The 12836-nt window shown below is 36.8% G+C and overlaps 1 protein-coding gene across 2 annotated transcripts in view; it reads left to right on the top strand.

Moving 5' to 3' along the window:
• LRP2 (LDL receptor related protein 2) overlaps positions 1–12836 on the top strand; it is a 258128-nt gene that overhangs the window by 38373 nt on the left and 206919 nt on the right. For both annotated transcript variants that reach the window (XM_027866126.1, XM_027866127.1), the window contains exons 2-3: positions 6829–6936; positions 8466–8588. In XM_027866126.1, the coding sequence (XP_027721927.1) occupies positions 6829–6936; positions 8466–8588 (231 nt within the window). The remainder of the gene's footprint in view (positions 1–6828; positions 6937–8465; positions 8589–12836) is intronic.

A 12836-nucleotide genomic window follows, 5' to 3' on the forward strand; every position in this document is an offset into this window, starting at 1 on the left:
ACACAGATAAGAGAGTAAGGGAGGCCTATTTGGAAAATGGTGAGTGGCAGTACATTTGGTACTTTGTACCTTGGATCATATTTTTATTTAACTTTTTATGTCAGAATGCCTTCTCTTCCAAGTCAAAATTGTAAGCTCTTGTAGACAAGGCCCATTCTCCATAGTTCTGTGTATTCCCTACAACACCAATGATAACATTGATTCTTTCTCACTAAGCAAATATGTCCCTTGTAACAAATATGCATAGTAAAAAAAAGCAACAAATTCCCACATTGGCACTGTCTGAAGATAGAGTTCTTATTCTTTATCTTAGTCAATCATCTCTCATGTGTGAGGTGAATAGCATGCTTTATCATGAGCCATCTGCAATCCTGGTTAGTACACTGCATTGATCAGAGTTCTCATCTTTCAAAGCTGTTTTTCTTTGTAATGTTGTTTTTATTGTTCTCCTGGATCTTCTCATGGGACAGTGTGTGGGAGGTACAATTACATAATCTCAGAACTGGAATGGACTTTGAAGGACTTCTAGTCCATTCCATAGCTAAACAGAAATCTCTACAACATATATGACAAATAGTTGTATAGCCTTTGTATGAATGAATAAAAAAGCATTTATTAAGCGCTTACTATATGCAAAGCATTGTGCTCAGAGCTGGGGATACAAATAGAAAGACAAGACAGTTCCAGATCTCAAAGAGTTTACTCTAATTGGGAAAGACATCACATTAGGAGGTTTTCAGCTGCAAGTCAAATGGAAAGGCCCAGTGGTTCCTAGAGTTCAATAGCAAAGCATCTTCTTTAATGTCATTTCTATTTATAAAATCATAGTCATTTCTGATAGTGAACCATTTGGCAATGTCAGTGGCCTTGTTGGTGAGATCTTTCTTTTTTCAGTCTTCAGTAGCTGTGTGGGCTGTAGAGTGGAGAGCTATAGTACTTACAGGATAGTTGGCACACACCGTCTTCACAAGGGATGCTTTCCTGGAAGATGATTACTGGGACTATGCTGAGCTGGTGGTACCATTGGTGATCTGGGGGAGTATCTCTATACCTGGGTCTCTTAGGCTTCCATATCTAGTAACAACTGGTTGGGAGTTGGTGTTGGTGTTGGTAGGGATGGCAAGCCTCTTCTTCACAATGGTCACTTCCTTTAATGGCTGAGGAAGGGCCTTGCTAGAAGCAGGACCATTGGTTTGGAGGGTAATTTCCTGGAGCTGGTGGACTGGGCTGTCTCCATCAGAGTCTGAGGGGAGATGAGAGTCAAGATGTTGTCAGTGGCTTGATTCACCTGGAACATGCCTCGTTGCTGTTTCAGTTAGCAAGATGAACCCATTACCTGCTGAGACAACTCCTTCTCTTTGGATAGCTTTAATTTTTAGGAATTTTTTTGACACCAAACCTAAATTTGACCCTTTACAATGTCAGCCCATTGCTCCTAGTTCCTTATGGGGCTAAGTAGGACAAATTGAATCTCTCTTCCTTATTGAAGCCCTTCAAATACTTGAAGACAGTTACCAAGTTTCACCTACATCAAACATCTCCAGTTCAACCACTCCTAGTATGTGAATCAATCATTAAACATTTATTAAGTGCCTACTATGTGCCAAACACTGTGCTAAGCTCAGGCAATGAAAAAAGAGGCAAAACAATCCCTGCCCTCAAAGAGCATACAGACTAATAGCATGGCCTTTAGTCCTCCCACCATCTTGATTGTCCTTCTCTGGACATGTTTCAGTTTGTCAGCATCCTTCCTAAAATAATGGTAGTCGGAAATGAAAACAATAATCTGTATAAATAGGTATCTTATTGATTGACTGAACATGGTAGCATATTACTGACCTCAATACTTTAAAGTATCTGTTATTTCACTGGTCTTAATGCTTACTTTGCCTATATCTTAGTAGACTGTTGAATTTCTAGGGCAATAAAAAAATCTATCACCTGATGACCGCTGTTCTGGTGATGAGCTTCTTTGAACTTCATAAGCCTGATCCTCAGACAGCAAATACACACCCATTTTCAAGCCCAAATAATATGTTTTTGTAGCTTTTAAATTTTGTTTTTATTTTTGCATACACTTCTCACCCTTTTTTTGTCTTTGTATCTCCGTACCTTGTCATGTTCTTAGAACATTTGTTATTCAGTCATTTCAGTCGTGCTCAACTCTTTATTACCCCATTTGGGGCAAAGATATTAGGGTAGTTTGCCATTTCATTCTGCAGCTCATTTTACAGATGAGGAAACTGAGGCAAACAGAGTTAAGTGATTTGCCCAAGGTCACACAGCTAGTAAGTGTCTGAGACGAGATTTGGACTCAGGAAAATGAGTCTTCCTGACTCCAGACCCAGATTTGTCCACTATGCCACCTAGCTGCCATGAGAGGGGAAAACTTAAGTTTATTTTCTGTGACTTTCTGTAGCTACAGCTGAGGCAGATCAAAATAAATCATCATTTGCCTCCAACTCTTGCCTTTGATTTTTGTTTATTTTAATCATTTGGAGGGTTTTTAAGTGTTAAGTCATGGGCTAAAGTAGCAGAAATTAGCAAAAAATAGCAAACTTAACAAAATAATTTGTTTCTGTGAGCAACAAACCATCATCTGATTCCTGAACACCACTAATATTTTAAGATGAAGTTTTTAAAAAAGCATTAAAAATTAAGGACGTGCCTTAAAATATATTCTTAGAAATTTCTTAGACAGCTCATGTAGGAAAATCAGTCACACTTGGATTCTATTAGCACTTTGGGGACACATCTGTGTAGTTTTTACTTCATTCACTCAATGCACTTGCCATTGTTGGAAAAGTCTATGTCTTTGCAGAAAGATTGAAATTTTTGGATCTTATTTGTAAATTGGGAAGATTACAATGAAAAGGACCAATTACTAGGCAGTCTCTGCTTGGCTCTCTTCCTATGTCATCTTTGAGTATGATAGGGTTTTTTTGGGGGGGGTGGTGGTGGTAGTGACTAGACCTAGGGTAGAAGATAAAGGGTTAGTATTCAAAGGGATTCTTAATGTGTGATTTCTCTAAACTGTTATTTTTCGATCTGGTTTCTCTTAACAAGAACTTTGACCTGAAGTGTGGGTTGAGCCAGTGGTGTGTTGGTAAATATTTAACAACTAGCTCTTCTGGGGGGAAAAATATATTCATGATATACTTTGAAGTTTAATCTGCATTATTAACACATTCTCTATTTTTCTACAGAATAAAAATACCCCAAATAAATCAAGCCCTGATCTGTAGCGTTTGTCAGTTTCTGAGGAATATTTAACAACCATGTCTCCCAAACAGTTTTGAGCTGGCTCCAGCACAATTCTAGTTGTTTCAGGCAATTTCAGAAGAAAAAGAATGGTTTGTAAGAAGTCAGGAGTGAAACAAAATCATCTCTTGCTTGAAGATATGTAATTGAAGATGAGTTTTTTTCAGAGATATTTTGTAAATTATTGCAAATATTTTGTAAAGTAGATACTTTACTTAGACCTAGAACCTTAAACCCAAGGTTTTAAGTCAGAATTTAGCATGCCAGGTTGGCTTTTTCCAGATCTCCTGGACATCTGTATATGAACAACTTAACTTCTTAGTACTTCACCTTATTATACCAATGCCTACCATGGTGGCTTGCACATAGTAGGTACTAAAGAAGGGTTTCTTGAACATCAAAGTAGGAATAGGATCACATGCCGGTATGTAGGTAGTTTGTGAGGAAAAAAACAAATTTTTGCAAAACTACCTAGAAATCAAAGTGCAGAGAAGATAAAATGGAATCCAAGTATCTGTAACTGTTTTTCAAGCCCTTTGCATTTCTCAAGGGAGGCTAGTTTTCCTGCTTTCTAATTTGGTGAATACTGAGGTTTCTTACTTCAGCCAGAATTTAGTGTCTGTTAAGAGGCTTTATGGCAGATAAAATCTTAGTTTATTTTGTTTTCCATAAAGATATTTCTAATCAATAGTTATTTGGAAATTGTAAACAGGCATGGAAGGTTCCTGCTGAAAGATGAATTTGACAAATGAATTACAGAGAATTTGCTGATAAATGAATGGATAAGCCTTGCTGCATTGCTCATCTGAGATAGTTTAGGGTGATTGGGAATGTGTTTCAATATATTAAGTCCCTACAAACTTTCTTGCTTGAAAAAATTTTCATAAACATTTAATGTTCTCTAATAGGTATACTTTTCCTGTGTTTTCTAATAACTGGTTTTGGTTTAAGAAAATATTTAAATAAATTACTGTCTTATGCCCTATTAGGAATATATTTAAATACAATGCTTTAGGAAAAACAACACTGACCCCTACAATTTAATTGTATTAAATGTTTCTGGGGAAATTTTATTGATTTTACATACATATATATGTATATACTCAAAAAGGCAATATATTTTTACGTGAGTTTTCTTGAAAATATTTTCTTTGTAAACTAATATATTTTTCATTTAGGGATATGAATACTTTATAAGTAGACTGAACCATATATTGTTAAAATTATTTTCAACCAGAAGTTATTAGAAGCTGGTGAGACAAATACACTGAATTTACAAATGGATTAAGTTGGATTACCAACAATAGACCTGATTGATAAAAGTGATTTAATATATGTTGTGTTAACAGTTAAACCCCCAAAGTCCCTAATCTCCTATGGAAATATTACTTTGTAGAACAAAATCCAATGAGAGGTTCTGGGATTCCAGAGTGAATTTGTACATTCCTTTAGGGCATTTTTGCAAGGGAGGTTGTTGTGTTTTAAAGGTAGTTGATAAGAGACCTGCACCACCAACCCCAGACCTGCACCACCAACCACCATCATGCATTAGTCTATAGAAGGTATTTGGGTGTACGTACTCCTGTACCACTCTGTACCACCATTTAGGCAAGGGAAATTTCTGACCATTTGCAGCATACATTATAAATCAGGATGTCACTACCAGACAATCAGATTTGAACATTCCATGCACAAAGTAGCCTTTATCCCTAAGGAATAGATCACTTAACTGTGTTTATGTGACTCTGTCGATATGCCTTTCGTTTACATGAAGTCAGGATAATGCATTGTTTATTTTTTCTAGGAGTAGGTGACTATGGTGTATATTTACCTAATTTTTGATTGAGTTACAAAATAATTGAAGTTGGTAATTCATCATGATTGCTAATTAGCCCATGGGGGGATATTAAAGAAAATACAAACACACAAATAACAAAGAATCAACTCCCTCCACCCTTATCCCTGCCACCTTGGACTCTGTAAAGAGAATATTTTTGAGTCCTCTCCAAAATGTTTCTGTGTTAGTTGCTTGCTTTAAAATTCCCTGCTTGGCACAAGATGTTTAGGGAGGTCCTTGGCTAGACATTTGGGTTAACTACAGAGGATTTACTTCTGCCAAGTTAGTGCCACTTGTTCCAGAAGACCTATGAAAAATCTCAATAAATATTTGTTGAATGAATGGATGGATGGATGAGGTGAATTTTTAGTCATTATACTATTTATGTTCTCCTCACATTACCAAGAAGACATGGGAATGCTGCTGTCTTTAGAAACTTGTATCCTTTGATAGACCCTAAGTTAATTTGGCTTCCAGAAAAGAGCTAAGACCTAGAATTTGGTGGAGAATGGCTCAAATACTTATTTAAAGCTTATTTCTCTGAGTCTAAGAATGATGCAGCTCTATGAACATGGATTTTAAAATGATGAAGGTGGGAAATATTTAAAAATTATGATGGTAGCAAATGATCTTATTTAGAAGTCATATCCTCAGCTACGTTACCCTCCATGATGAATAATCTAATGAAAAAGGACATTTGAACTGTTCAGTGATTTGTTTCCGAAGTATTAACCCATGTGTTTATTATGTTCTAACAATACTGTCTGGTCATCATATATAAGAGAATTTGGTATGAATATTATTGGAAAATAGAGGTGGGCTTATAGTAGCAAAAATAATATAGTCTATTTCAACTTTTTTTTCGCTTTTTGACCTAGGATGGATCATAGATTTAGGGTTGAAAGAGACCTTAAAGGCTAAACCCTTCATTTCACAGAGGAGGAAACTGAGACATAGGGAGGTTAGGCATATGACTTTTCCAAGGTCACACAGGTTGTAAATGACAGAACCAGGATTTGGATTCAAGACCTATCATTACAAAATCCTCATCATTACTATAACTTCTTCAGATCATTGTAGATTGGCTTTTCCCCAAATACCATATTTCCTAGTCCATATATTTATATCCTCATTTGGGACAGAACTCATCTCTGTCTCTCCTACCCTTCTTCTACTCTGCAATAGATTCTGGAAGGTTACCATAATATAGTTATATAAGCCTACTCTCCTGTGTATATGTGTAATGAAAAGATGGGGAAAAGGACAGAAAGAAAAGGACTTAATCTATATTTACAGGATTAAAAAATTCAACTTGATTTTGGTTTAAAATCTTACTTGCTCAAGAAAGTTCTTTTCTTTTTAAACAATGCATTTTAGTAGAAAAGGCATTAAGTTTCATTAGATTTTCACCTAGAAGGGATTAGATTTGGTTTCTGACTCTGCCACCTATGTGTAACTGTTCAACTTTGAACAAGTCACTGCATCTTTTTGATTCTGTTTCCTCATTTGTAAAGGGGTATAATATTTGCTTTACCTACCTCATAGGGCTGTTGTAAGAAATGTGCATTGTGAACCTTAAACTGCTATTCAAATATTGGTTGTTATTATTGTATGTCTTCAAGGTAAAATGGGATTGTGATGTGAAGGGATTGCAAGAGAAATTCATTATTTTTGTATCACAGCTTGAGTTTTTGATTAATTTTCTCTTTCTTTGGGGTATTGCATTACAGCATGTAACAGTGGGCAGTTCCGTTGTGGGAATGGCCGATGCATCCCTGCACACTGGCGGTGTGATGGAGCCAAGGACTGTTCAGATGACACAGATGAAGCAGGCTGCCGTAAGTGAGGAATGAAGGGTAGTAGGATTGTAAAAAGGGGTATGAAAATTCATTTTATTAACATAAAAACTTTGGGGTCATTTAAAACTTTAACACATAGGAAGTATTATTAATTTTGGAATCCATGTCTTTTGAATTCTATATCTATGGTGGAAATGAACATAACCCCACCTTCTGTTAGGGTGTGGATCATATCTTCGTCATTCTAAGATCTATCCCATGGCCATGTGCCAGAAACCCAATATACCTCTGAAAATGTTCCTGAAGATTTTTGGAAGCATATTGACAGCAATTTTTGTTCATTCATTATGGACATTTTTATCTACCAAAAGAAAAAATCAAGAGCATTGGTAATTGAATGATTGTGGCTCTTGGCCTAAATAGAAGCCCATTTTTACATAAAGGGGTTGGACTTAGTTTCTGACTCTGCCACCGGTAACTGCTTAACTTTGGATAAGTCACTGCATCTTCTTGATTCTGTTTCCTCATTTATAAAGGGGTATAATATAATATCATCATTTTGAGGAACTATAGGAGATGGTAGTATGGCCACATTTTAGATTATCTTTCCCAATTTAAACCTAGTCACCCATGATTCCTCACCATGTCTTTTTTTTTACCTCAGGTATAAACAAAATAGAAAAAGAAAGGACTGAAAAGGACTGACTGAAACTTAAATTGTTGGAGGAACTATAGTACAACAGTTGAATTCCTAATACTAGTTGGGAGTGGCTGAGCATGAGGATAGGGAGATATCTTGTACCACTGAGCAATTCATTTACAGATATAACTGGTACCCATTTACTTGTCCATTTAGTTACAATTAAGATGGATAAGTTTGGGATATGTCTCTCCCCATTCCCCACCCCCTGCCCAACAGTGAAGGAACAGCAATCCATACAATATCATTCTCCTTTTAGATATCACTTCACTGTGGAATTTTATAAAAGTTAATTTAAAACTTATAAATGTAATTTCATAATTTGATCACATTTATAAATATGAAATGAGGGTATTTTTGTGTTTCATGTCTTTTTTCTTCCATGTATATTTAATAATCTTTTATTTTCCCCCAATTACATATAACACAATTTTAACATTTTTTAAATTTTGAGTTCCAAATTCTACCACTTCCCCTTTCCACTCTCCCCTCCCTGAGAAGATAAGCAGTCTGATATAAGTTACACATCTTCCATATATTTTTATTGCATTATTTTGGTGACTCATCAGTGTGTGTGAAACTGGTTGAGTCCAAGAGAAGATCACCTCTCTTGGCTATGAAAGAATAGAGTTGGATTTGGTGATCTCTGAGGTCCTTTCTACCTCTAAATAACAGGATTTTATATTTCGGTGATTATTCTTACTTAGAACTACAGACTCCTTTATACTATATTGCTATACTTTGCACCTAAGAACATCATATGGAATTTTATGGATATAAACTTGTTTGTATAACTTTAAAACTGTTCATTTTTGAACCCCTTTTGCTGAATGTTTGGTATATTGAGTGATTTTCTGGTTTGTTCTAGCTCATCCTTCTTGTGCGGCAAGCCAGTTTCAGTGTCACAGTGATGGAGAGTGTATCCCTCGTGTTTGGGTTTGTGATGATGAAGAAGACTGTGATGACGGGTCAGATGAACATCAGCAATGCCGTAAGTATTGACAGCACGGCGTTGTTTGAATAGGATAACAGGGTCATATAAATTTAGAGCCACGAGGAATCTTAGAGGTCAACTGATCACTATCTCACTTTACAGATGAAGAAATTGAGGTCCGGAGAAGGTAAAGATTTTTTCAAATATACATCACTAGTAATTGGCAGAACCAAGGATTTTAACCTAGGTCCTCTGGCTCTGAACCCAGTGTTCTGTCAATATCTCTTGAATGAACATGGGATGATATTCTAATTTGTCATTGATACAAAGAATTTGATTTTATTTTACTACTCATAAATGTTGACTAAGGGGCTTAATGGTTGAGGAGTCACAGAATCACAGCATTTCATAGGTGGAAGGGACCTCAATAACCATCTAGTCCAGATCAGACCTGAAAAAGAATTCCCCCACTGCAAAAACCTAACACAAGTGTTCATCCACTCTTTTTTTGAAGACCTCAAATAAGATGGAGCCCATTCCTCTTATGAATAAGCTGTTAGATATGTTATGTTTTCCTTATGTTAAGCCTATGGAAGCTGCCTTTTTGCCACTTGCACTTATTACTCTTAGATCCGCCCTCTGGGTCTAAGCAGAACAAATGTAATCCCTCATCCAAATGAAGAAAGATACTTGAAGGCAGCTATCATGTCCAGGAAACCTGTGCAATCTAACTATCTCAAGATATTGAAAGTATGACTACGTTGAAGAATTGCCAAGAAGTTTTAGTAACTGGAAACAAAAGAGCTCAATCCTTTGCCTTTTTACTGGATTACATCAGACTCAGAGGCCAATCTGGAAGCCCTTTTGGTCCCTGCCTTCATTTACACAGGCTGTGGCAACTGGTTGGGTTGAGGAGGGGTACAGAAGAGCCTCTATTGGATCTGCTTCTTTGGAATTTGATGACGGCATACCTCTTGCCCCTTATTTCCCACTAAACTAAGCTTCCCTTTTCTGTATTTGTCCTATCTTCTTTATGTACCGTTGTTTGCATGTTATTTCTCCTATTAGATTGTGAACTCCTTGACAGCAGGGACTGGTTTTTGCCTCTCTTTGAATCCCCAGTTTTAGTACAGTATCCGGAACATAGTAGGTGCTTAATGAATGCTTTGAGTTGGATGCTTGGATGGAGGGCCTAGTAATGACAGAAAAGATATCACTCGTGGCTTCTCCTTTTGTTCCTGCTCCTGCCACAATCACATCCTATCCTGGATGATCTAGAAACATAGTAAAGGTAGAAGTGAAAATTACCATCACAATATATATAAGGAATTGATTCATATTTATATGAATGACTTCATAAGACTACAAGTTGAAGAATGGTTTCCATTCTACATTGGAATTTGTATGTTGGTAGGCGTTCCCTACTCCCCTGAAATCAGACTGAGACAAAAATAAAATAAAAACAACCTACATTGCAACTCTCCTATGACTTAATTTTGTTATCACGTAGTCATTTTTCAGTCATGTCCAACTCTTCATGACCCCATCCAGATCATTTTACAGATGAGAAAACTGAGGCAAATAGGGTTAACTTGCCCAGGATCACACAGCTAGTGAGTGTCTGAGGCCAGATTTGAGCTCAGGAAGATTAATATTTCTTATTCCAGGCCAGACACTCTATCCACCTTGTCAACTAGCTGCCCTAATAGTATTGTCTCCTATGATTTAATAGTTAATAACAATTCACATCAATATTGTGCTTTACAAACATGTCATTTGAACCTCACAACAGCCTTGTGAGATAGCCACTATAGGTATTAGCATCTCCATTTTATAAATGAAGAAACTTAAAGAGGTTAAGAGACTTCACCATGGTCACACAGCCACCAAGTGTCAAGGGTAAGATTTGAATTCTAGTCTTCTTCCATGTCCAATATGCTGTTCACTCAGGCCAGGTTGCCTCTTTGGTTTTCAACAATGTAGGGTTGATTCCATGCCAGTAAGAGACAGGTGAGTACTCTAGCGGATGATAGCAACTTCAATTAGATCAAAAACATCCAGGAAGCTCCAGCTGGGTATAAGGCACTGTGCTGGACAAAAACAAAGAGTCTGTGCCCTCAAGAAGCTTACAGTCTGTGCAACATGTACAATGATAAATAAACACAAGATAATTCAAGGAGGGAGAGAGTGCTAATTACTAGTGAGAGCAAGAAAAGCTTTAGGAGGTGATATGTGAACTGTGCTTTCATGGAGCTAAGGAGGTGGGGGTGTGGAGAGGGTGCATTTTAGGCAGGGAGAACAGCTTATGTTATGTTACAAAGGCACAGAGATGGGAGGAGTTTTGAATTTGACGGACTGTCAGTGGTTTTAAATGATGAGTTGAATTTGAAGCTATAGGAAGGCAATTCCAGTTTTGGAGTAGGACAGTAGGATGGATGTGCCTTCAAAAGTTAATTTGTCAGCTAGGCGGAGAATCTGTGCTACCAAAATTACCACCAAGACCTACTGCATTTCACTGCATAATCATCACAGATTTTATGTCAAATTTTTGCAAAAAGTAGAGTGTGACCATTATATGAAGCTTTTAAAAAATTGTGCTGGTATTACTTAAATATCATTTATTACTGGGCAGGTAGGTGGTGCAGTGGATAGAGCACCAGGCCTGGAGTCAAGAGGACCTGAGTTCAAATTGGCCTCAGATCAGACACTTGACACTTACTAGCTGTGAGACCCTGGGTGAGTCACTTACCACCAATTGCCTCACCAAAAGAAAAAAAAATTATTACTAAACTGTCTTGGGTGCAAGATTAGCACACCTGGAATACTCATGAATTTACGTTAAAATTGAATACTGACAATACGGGTGTGCTGAGAATTTTAGGCTCTCGGCTTATAATAGGCGAGAGATAAATGTGTATCCATATGCCACTGCTGAATACATTGCTGCTCTATTTACCTTTAAAATAATGTGACAAACAGAATTATACCATGTGATGATTATTTGATAAAAGGTTATAAACCAATTTTTGGACTGAAAAAAAAAAGAGTGCGACAATTATGTAGTAGCAACCATTATGTAGATCATTAATGTCCAAATAAATTATAACCAATTTCTGAGCAATGTCCTACAAATTAAAAAATTTTTTTTTACTTAAACCCTTGATAAAATGGCAAAGGTTCCTCGGTAGTGTTTGGTTTCTTGAGTTCTCCAGCTCAATTACTTTCTTAAAGCTGCAGTAGCTTGCAAGGAAATTATGTAATTGGAAGATGCTGGAGCCAGCTCCATAGCTAACCTGAAGATTTAGGGAGTAGGTGTAGGGGTGAAGCAATGTGGGATTAAATACCATTCACAAAGAGGATGGTAGGAAACATTAACAACTCAAGCATAGGACCAGTTCTCTGAGGTGGAGAGGGATTCCTAACCTGTTTTGTGTCATGGACCCTTTTGACAAGCTAGGAAAGAAACCCTATGAAACCCTTTTTAGAATAATGATTTTAAATGAATAAAATAAAATACATGGGATTACAAAGAAAATGAATTCTATTGAAATAAAAATGATCAGTTACCAAAATATGTTTAAAGAAAAGTTCACAGATCCCAGATGAAGAACCCCTATCCTAAAGTTTATTTACATTTAAATTGAGCCTTACTTATTTACAATTTAGTTTCTATGATTCAAAGACTAATCTTTTTCAGCTTTTTATACCCAAGGCCTGGGTCAGATGTGAGAGGGCAGGCTGTGCGTCTTTTGTGTATTCTGAGCCAATCAATCACCAAGCATTTATTAAGGCCCACTATATGCCACGCACTATGGTAGTTACTGTGAATTCAAAAAGAAAAGCAAAGAGTCCATTACAGAAGGAGCTTACATTCTATTACTGCATATTGTCTGGGATGCTGAGGATATTGCCCCACTGTGTGATACTCTTTAATTTAGGTTAGACTCAGTGTTGCTGGGAAAATTCCCATGATGCTAGGTTACCAGATAGAATTTCTAAGGGTAGCAGGTGGCCTCACTACTCTGTATCTCTCCTCTCTAACTGAAAGCATGTAGAAATGTTCTTTGATTTGCAGGCTACTAGAAAAGGGCCTGTTTCATGGTGGAAAACATCTCTGACTTTAAGATTAACAATTAGATTCCTACTACATATCACAAAAGGGGTTTTTCTCTTCACCATATATATATTCTATAGAAACCGGGAATTTGTAATTTGCAATAGATCTCAGGGTTAATCTTCCCAGGGCCAATTTTAATGTCCATCAAGATTCTGGCTAGGAACTTAATGCAGTCATTGTCAACATAG

This window comes from Vombatus ursinus, unplaced genomic scaffold (assembly GCF_900497805.2).
Source record: "Vombatus ursinus unplaced genomic scaffold, bare-nosed wombat genome assembly UNPS02014779.1, whole genome shotgun sequence".
NCBI classification, from domain to species: domain Eukaryota; kingdom Metazoa; phylum Chordata; class Mammalia; order Diprotodontia; family Vombatidae; genus Vombatus; species Vombatus ursinus.